The sequence below is a fragment of the Pelobates fuscus genome, chromosome 1 (genome assembly GCF_036172605.1).
Source record: "Pelobates fuscus isolate aPelFus1 chromosome 1, aPelFus1.pri, whole genome shotgun sequence".
NCBI classification, from domain to species: domain Eukaryota; kingdom Metazoa; phylum Chordata; class Amphibia; order Anura; family Pelobatidae; genus Pelobates; species Pelobates fuscus.
Genome location: NC_086317.1, coordinates 32,009,363 through 32,018,827, shown reverse-complemented (window position 1 = coordinate 32,018,827; position 9,465 = coordinate 32,009,363). Strand labels below are relative to the sequence as shown.

General features: G+C 39.2%; 1 protein-coding gene across 1 annotated transcript; it reads right to left on the bottom strand.

The window, feature by feature from the left end:
* Positions 1 to 825: 825 nt before the first annotated feature.
* Positions 826 to 8,180, bottom strand: VPS26C (VPS26 endosomal protein sorting factor C). Its single transcript, XM_063442513.1, has 8 exons — positions 8,027 to 8,180; positions 5,442 to 5,585; positions 4,388 to 4,537; positions 3,988 to 4,068; positions 3,399 to 3,473; positions 3,083 to 3,233; positions 2,561 to 2,713; positions 826 to 1,376 (listed from the first exon to the last, which is right to left on the bottom strand). Exons 1-8 carry the CDS (start codon positions 8,153 to 8,155, stop codon positions 1,294 to 1,296), a joined length of 966 nt encoding a protein of 321 aa, XP_063298583.1. The 5' UTR covers positions 8,156 to 8,180; the 3' UTR covers positions 826 to 1,293.
* Positions 8,181 to 9,465: the final 1,285 nt, after the last annotated feature.

Sequence of the window (9,465 nt, the reverse complement as noted above, 5' to 3'; positions counted from 1 at the left end):
TTTAAGCCAATGTTCTAGCCAAGAACAAGAATTTTCATCTAGACCGATTTCGGAGTTTGAATACTAATCTATTGTGTGGAACTGTATCAAATGCCATGGCAAAATCCAAGTAGATCACACCCACTGCAACACCCTGATCTAAAATTCTGACTTCTTTGTAGAAGGCAATCAAGTTAGTTTGACATGACCTCTGTTTCATAAAACCATGCTGATAACCACGTTCTTAATGAATTCTTGATGATCCCTTAACCTTTCAAATACTTTCCCAGCCACAGAAGTGAAGCTCACAGGTCTCTGAATTCTCCCACAGATTTCATCCTTTCCATTTAAGTGCTTACAATCTTTACCCTTTATTTTTCCAATTGTTCTAAGTCTTCCTCCAGTTTTCTTTATGTTGTATTATTAAATGCATTAGTTTGTAAGAACACTAATGTGGAAATTCATTCAATCATAAAATTAAAAAAATAATCCTCACTTGCCAATCCAAATGCAGATATTTTGTAACTTCTCAGTCCTCTAGGTACATAACCTTTTTATATAACTTTCCATGAAAGCTATTTCCCACCATTTGTCTCTTAAGGCCTTGCTAGTACCCTAGGACTACAAATCATAAGCCCTGCTTGGAGTATTCCTGGTTGGCAGTATGCCAATTATCTGACCTCCAATGTGCACTGAGCCAACATTGGGTTACAGTTAACATAGAGAAACACTGTTATACTATATAGGACAAACACTGAAGTGAAAATGCAAAAAAGATGTGTCACTTGTCTCAGGAGGAGTCTAAATCTAAATAACACAATGTAATCTTTGAAGAGGCTAATCGAGGTTTATTGTATAAACATGTGCACATGTAGCAATATTTACATGCTATATCTGATGCCCATTTATTACATTATTTCTAAGAAAAAGAAACAAACATATTTTATGGTCATTTTCAACACTTTAAAAAAAAATTACAATTTCAAAGTGCCTTTGCATTCTCCTTTGCAATGCAGGATGTTTTCACCACGTTTGTGGATTCGAGATATTAATTTTCCATACAGGTTGCTCTCTCTAGGTCAGCGGTCCTGTAATACCAGCTGTGTGGGTTGCTCTATGTAGGCCGGAGGTCCTGTGATATCAGCCTCCTGTACAGGCTGCTCTTGCGAGGCCATGGGTTCTGTGAGATCAGACAGCTTTCTCACATGCCTGACAGAGGTCCTGTGATATCAGACAGCTGTGCTTCCTTCTCTCATAATAAAATGTTCCAAAGTGCCTATAAGTCCCATGACTTACTGCTCAGCCCTTATGGTCTCACATACGGCACAGCTTCAGTGGGAAATTCTCTGTGATGAGGTGGTCATCATGCAGGACAACGACCACATTTACTTCAAACTCTGCAAAAAAAAATAAAAAAAAAATTATATATATATATAATTAAAGCATTTCCAAATCACTTATTAGTTACATTTTAGAAGACTGTCAGCATACCTTAAACTTCCTAAATTTCTCAATTCAGTTTGGAAAGAGGTACAGGAGTCACCTCAAGCCAAGTGAAGGCATTATTTAGATAAATTCCTACTACGTCGATACCTGCTTGTGTCATATCCTAAGTTACAAATAAATGTTCTGGTGTTATTATTGTGCTTTGAGTGTCTCGTTAAAAGTCTATGTTGCCTGTCTTAGATTATCATCAGATACCATAGAATACACAATCAACATGTTAAAGCGAAACATGTTAAAGAGACAAATGTTACTAATTCTGTGACTGATGAGAGCCCTAAAGCGACTAACCATAGCATTAACGCGACCGTTCATTGCCTGAAAGCGACTACCAGATATCTAGCATGACCATCATTTACAATGCCTAGGCCAGGGGTAGGCAACCTTCGGCTCTACAGATGTTTTGGACTACATCTCCCATAATGCTTTTACAGCCATATTGCTGGCAAAGCATCAAGGGAGATGTAGTCCACAACATCTGTAGAGCCGAAGGTTGCCTACCCCTGGCCTAGGCCCTAACATGTCTATACAGCGACTAAAATCCTAACATGCGACATCTGTACAGCTAGTATAGCATAGGACCAAACCTTATTACTGTATGAACCTATGGTGACAGCTGACTTTAGGCTGACTATAACAAAAAAAATTGTGCCTGTTAATCACTGATCCCGCATGTTTAGCGTGGACGATGCTTGGGGATTGCTTTCGGGGCACCTCATGCCTATATGTTATACCTATGCGCACTACCAAAATAAAGAATTTAAAAAAAAAAAAAAAAAAAAAAAAAAAAAAAAAAAGAATACACAATCAGGGGTATTCTGAGTGATAATTCAAGGTGAATTCAAAGTGAAGGTCACAGTAGCTGAACTGGAAAAATTCTCCAAGTCAGCTATGGTTTCTTCTCTGCTACTCTGGCCTTAAGTTTGAAATTCACTTTGAATTTTTAGTCAACAACATGTTTATTTTATAAATTAATTTGCTGTATACCTGTATTCATATATGGAGGATGTCATAACCATTAAATGTACACTTCCACATCAGAATATACATATTACCAATGCAACAAATGCATACATACCAATTTTAAAGTTGGTAGTTTCCAGGGTAGGACAGGTAAACAGTCTGGGGAACACCATGTAGATGGGAATACGCAATCCTCTGCATACATCACCCTCTGCTATCTGGATGTTCTGGATCTCCGTGGCGTCTCGAGCGTAACCTTCAGCACAGCCTTTACACACAAACAAAAACACAAAGCTAAATTTGCTACCGTAAGGAAAAGGCTAATATTTCAAGGCAGGAATTCTAGTAATGTACCCAGTTCAATGATTGGTACAAGGTCAGTTAACTAAAGTTTTAATTATTTACTAAAGTGTTTAGTCAGGCCACACAGTTTGATATCCCAGGGATGAAGTGTACAATCAGTAAGAGGAAACGGCACATAAATGATACATTGACCACCACTTTTGGCAATGGAATATTTTACAGAGAAAAAAAAAAAGGTACAAATATTAGTTTTAAGAAGAAGTGAAGAAAATAAGTGCTAGTCTGGTCCAATGTCACGTAAAGACATAAACCTGATTTTGGTCTGCAAACCTACCACAAGTTTCCACTCTGACTAGCTGAAGCTCGATACTTTTGATGGCTACTTCAGATGTTTCCACTAGGAGTTCCCCTGTTAACGGTTGTGTGATGACACAATTAGTGGAGTCCAGGTGCCCTCGAATGACAAACCTGGGCAGAGATGCCCTCTGTAAAACAGGAACAATGACATATTCTAAGCGGACATCTGAAGCAAGCTCTATACTGGAGAATCTACAAGCGACATGGTCCAAGATGTGCATCTGACATGTTCAAATACATTTGATGCCTATCCCTTTAATCAACAGATTACAACATCAGAGTGAGATACTTACTTCTTTAACATTCTGTAAAGTGTCCGGAGTAATTGTGAAATCCACAGGGTTTGGGGTCTGCTTTGTTTTCTGAGGCTAAAAACACAATCAAGAGCAGCCTGGGTCAGGCAAGTTTCCTTATTAACCAGATGTATAAAAATGTATAATCAAACTAGAGTGACATGGGAACTACTTACATGACGTAACACCTTATCAGCACAATATCAACAACCCAAAACAAAGCAAACCTAGACAGAGAGCCCTTTACCCTGGGGGTTGGGTCTGCATAGTTTATATCATCTATATCAGTATCCTAGTTTAAGTGAAGTATAAATGGCTAAAATAGGATAAAAAAAAAATAGATAAAATTAAGTATGTATTAGAAGCCGGTATATTTTTGTATTCCTAACACTTCAGTATGTGATTTAACCTTTCCCCTACACTAACAGAGTTTAAAGCAGTAAACCCAGTATCCACAGAATGCAACATGGAAACAGAGGATGACAAAGGATTTGGAAAGTTAGGAGATCGGTTTTGTCAGATAAACGTATAAACCTCTTGCTGATAAATAACGGTTTATTTAAAATGAATAGAAAGTGATGTGTCATACCAATGAGTGAATGATGAACTCACAGGACTTGGACAAATCCTTGGCCAAAAGAGAGCGCTTCATGTCACAGCGGAGCGTATACTGTGGAGAGAAAAAGTTATTACCTCTTTTTAAATGTAAAAATAAATGAAGATAAGAAAGTCTCCTAGAAAATAACTGGTGCTGGACTCACACACTGCAACTAGGACATATGGGAACTCCTCTGGTTAAAGATCTGTCTGCATATTACTGACGGCTTCTCTATCAATTCTGTATGAACTGCCATGTTTTCTTTTCACAATGAAAATCTAGTTACTGTGAGGAGGGAACATTAGCAATATCTTTCCCAACATTCATTTTAGTAGCCAATTGTACACGTAGGACCACAAGTCCGTAATCAAATCAGAACTGGTTCTCTTACCTGGATATTAACAAACACACCATGGTAGGTCTCATATAGGGTCTTATTGCCCTTCATGACCAGTGGAAATTCAAAAGGTATTTCAGTTTTGCCACTTGGAAGTTTACCAGGTTTCACCATTTCTACAGTGTTGCTAACGATTTGAATTGGCTGGAAAAACAAAAAGAAAACAAAGCATTTATTAAAAAACAAAAAAAAAAGACAAAATTGTCTTGTCATTTTTAAAATATCAATATCAAATATCAGTGGCTGTGCTTATGGTATAGTTTTAATGATAAAATAAATAAAAATCAACTAATAGAAAAGAATAAATAATATTTGTACTTTATTATATACTAAAACAGAAAAGGGAAGAGTCATATTTTGGTGAAATAGAACACTAAGACATGCATTAGTCTGGTCATGTTTCAGTCTGACTTTCACTTCCCTCAATGGCTTTAATGAAAATGCACTTTTGTTTTGGAAATAGTGACCATGTCACATCTATGAAATCTTTTTGGCAGCAGTGCACCATTTGCTCTGCAGGCCTGTCTGATTCTGCCTAGTCTTATAAAGCTATTCATTAAAGTGTTACTTGTTGGAAATACGAACTGAATGTCAAATATTAGGTGAAAACAACCAAAGTGAACACTACTTAATATACAACACAAAAATAAGGTTGTTGAATATACTTAAAAGACAAAATGTGTATATAAAACATTTTAAATACAAAGACACATTGAACTTTTTTTTTTTCTTTCAATAAAAGCTTGCCTTGTGTAATATAAAAGATCATACAGAACACGCCACATCGGTTTTATTTTATCCTCTAAACAAAAGGAAAGATTAAATCACATAATTACTACTTTGTCAGGCTAGGATAAAGTTTCCTATAATCAACAGAATGATGTGATTGAAATACGCGTGTCATGTGTTTGATGAACTCAGCTCTATAGAGTAATAAAATATGTTTTATATTGGAAAACTGCTACAAATAGGGCAATAAGTTAGTGCCCTGTCAGATGTGCATTTTGCACCTGGAAAAAAGTTTAATATGCAATACTGCAAGCCTTACCTTCACCGAATTATAAAATGCTTCAAAAACTCCCACACTCTTTGCACTGAGCTGTAAATTAACTGTTCCCTCCATGGTCAATGTGATGCCTTGGTGCTGAACTGCATCTTTACTCATTACAGCCACTACTCCAGACAATGTTTCCTAAAACACGTGCAAAGCAAGATATATTTTACTGTAATTGAGGAATTCTCTATCAGTGATAGAAAGTAGAACATATTGTAAATTCATGCAAGTAAAAACAAAACACCCCAAGGTAGAAACAGATAAATTGTTAAGGATTTTACTTGCAGATAAATGCATAATTGAAAAAGTTAAAAAAAAACATTGTATGCCAACGCAACAAAATACATAATTTTTATACTTTACCACAAGGTGGCGCACGGATACTTAAAGGGACACTATATGCACCTACACCACTTCTCATCGTATTAAAGTGGTCTAGGTCCAGTGTACCTGTCCTATTAACCCTGCAATCTAAAACATTGCAGGGGTAAGATTATCAGAAAGCCACTAGAAGCGCTTCCTGTTTCACAAAGTTTAACTCAGTGACGTCCTCACACCGTGTATGAGGACATCCAGCATCTTAATTTCCCTGGAAAACATTGTCCAATGCCGTACATTAAGTTCAATTTAAATTAAAACCCCTAGCCTGACCCTCAGAAGCCGCTTTTAGGAAACAGAAAGGTCACTTCTGCATTATCAACCCCAACCATGGATGATAATAGGGGAAGCTAAGCACACATCTCTCAGCCCGTTATAACTGTATATGTTTGGAATGTTTTGAACAGCTGCAGAGTGGATAGAGTGAGGTCCCAGATTTTATTAGTAGTGATCACAAGTTTAGTTTATAAAGACTTTTATCCTAAAAAAAATATGTCTAAGAAACAAATTGTCCTTTTTGCAAACTTCTTGGAATTCTCACAGACTTAAAATGACAATTTTCTACTACATAGGCGGTGTTGCCAATTGCAAGCGAAAATTCAGAACTGGCATGTAGAAATTCACTGCTGGCAAGTGTGCTATGGACACTACAGGCTTGCAACGGCAAGTAACTTTTAGACCAGACTAGAAGCAAAGAAATTGGAATCATGAGCCCTGGGAAAGCAATTTTGTTGGAGACTGTCTCAAGTGAAAAATGAACACGTACCAACAAATTCCAGGAAGCGCTTTGGTAATTGGTTAAATGGGTGGCATTTTTATTATAGTTCTTTAACTATTTACAATATTTCGTCATGTTTTTAAAAAGAAAGTAATAGGTCATGGGTAATAAACATATCTAAAAAGTGCAAGGAGCACCGAAAAATAATGGGCATTGAGCTTTAGGAGTATAGTAGTATAATTGCTTTAGCTATCTGATCTTGTTTTAGCAGGGTAGATACTTTGTTATTGCAGATTTGAAGCAAACACATTTTGAGGTATTTATTTCAACTATAATTCATGCGTTCTGGAGAAAAATGGGGTGTCTATCTACAAGAATTAATTCAATTAAGGAAATGCATTGGGCTAAAAATCCTCTAACTACACATGAAAAAAGCAATACAAACACAAAACGGGCTGGTTTAATTACAGCATGGGTCCTCAAACTCCGGCCCCCCAGATGTTTCTGAACTACAACTTCCATGATTCTCTGGCTATGTAATTCAAAGAATCATGGGAGTTGTAGATGAGCAACATCGGGGGGGGGGGGGGGGGGGGTTTGAGGTCCCATGAATTATAGGAATCAATTGATGGATAAAAAGATTGAACTTAGAAAAAAAATGCAATCATTAAAGAGACACTATAGTTAAAGATGGGTGCCCTAATACTGTAAGGGTAAGCCAAGAGAAACCGTAACATTAGATACATAGATATATGCATTACAAATGAATACACACAGAGCCTAGGATACTGGTAATATTTTACATAATAAAAAGGATGACAGTTTTCCTTTGACACATGAGCAGCATTTTAAGGAACTCGCATTTTAAGGAACTCAAGTAACTTGCTGGTTTAGCTTACAGGTGACTCACCCAAAAAATAAAATAAAAGGTATATTTACTAAGCTCTGGGGTAGTCCCAGAAGATATAGAACTGCAAATCTAATGATGCTTTGTACAGCAATATGGGTGGTAAAGCAGCATGGGATTTGTAGTCCAACAACTTGTGGAGAGGGTTTTCACTTAAATCCCCTGAGCCAGAGGAAAACTATTCTAGGGCATTGAGAACTAAAAGCCACATGATGCTCTACTATCCTTCACATTGGCAAAGCATCACGGGATTTGTAGTTCAATAAAAGCTTGAGGAGAGGAATTTCTCTTGAAACTCTAGAGCCAGAGTGAAACTAATCTAGAGCATTGAGAACTACAAGGCCGCTAATGCTTTTCTATCATGGGAATTATAGTTCAACAATAGCTTGATGAAAGGCTTTTCTACTGGATCCCCAGAGCCTTGAGAACTACAAGGCCCATAATTCTCCATTAGCCTTCAGTCGGACTGAGCATCATGGGAGTTGTAGTTCAGCCACTGGTTGCTCTCCTCCACAGTCCCAGTCAGTGTAGGGGCCCATCTCACGGCGTTACCGTAAAGCGCGGAGTAGCTCTTACCCCTTCCCGGTAGACTTTATTGGCCCGCTTCACCTTAATATCCAGCACGGTCCCCATCTTACAGCTCCCTCCAGCACTGCGCCTGCACAGCAACGGGGAGGTCAGCTGACGCAGGGAGCGGTGCATCATGGGACGTCACGTGAAGGGAGAGCAATGGGAAAAAAAAAACAACATCAACAAGCTTTATTTATCAACGGGTCAGATTTATGGGAAGCATAGCAACTGGGCCTGCTGTTACCATGACAACCGGTGCCGTCACTTTGATGACGCACTCACGATAGAAATGCGCGGGAGAAAGAGAGTGGTTCTTCCCATCCCATAGCCCCTCTCTGCATCATCACACACAGCCCCCCATAGCCCTCCATGAACCCAGTCACCATCACACACAGCCCTCCATGATCCCAGTCACCATAACACACACAGCCCTCCATGAACCCTGTCACCATAACACACAGCCCTCCATGAACCCAGTCACCATAATAACACACAGCCCTCCATGTACCCAGTCACCATAATAACACTCAGCCCTCCATGAACCCAGTCACCATAATAACACACAGCCCTCCATGTACCCAGTCACCATAATAACACACAGCCCTCCATGAACCCAGTCACCATAATAACACACAGCCCTCCATGTACCCAGTCACCATAATAACTCACAGCCCTCCATGTACCCAGTCACCATAATAACACTCAGCCCTCCATGAACCCAGTCACCATAATTACACACAGCCCTCCATGATCCCAGTCACCATAATAACACACAGCCCTCCATGAACCCAGTCACCATAATAACACTCAGCCCTCCATGAACCCAGTCACCATAATAACACACAGCCCTCCATGAACAGAGTCACCATAATAACACACAGCCCTCCATGATCCCAGTCACCATAATAACTCACAGCCCTCCATGTATCCAGTCACCATAATAACACACAGCCCTCCATGTACCCAGTCACCATAATAACACACAGCCCTCCATGAACCCAGTCACCATAATAACACACAGCCCTCCATGTACCCAGTCACCATAATAACACACAGCCCTCCATGTACCCAGTCACCATAATAACACACAGCCCTCCATGAACCCAGTCACCATAATAACACTCAGCCCTCCATGAACCCAGTCACCATAATAACACACAGCCCTCCATGAACACAGTCACCATAATAACACACAGCCCTCCATGATCCCAGTCACCATAATAACTCACAGCCCTCCATGTATCCAGTCACCATAATAACACACAGCCCTCCATGATCCCAGTGACCATAATAACACACAGCCCTCCATGAACCCAGTCACCATAATAACACACAGACCTCCATGTACCCAGTCACCATAATAACACACAGCCCTCCATGTACCCAGTCACCATAATAACACACAGCCCTCCATGTACCCAGTCACCATAATAACACACAGCCCT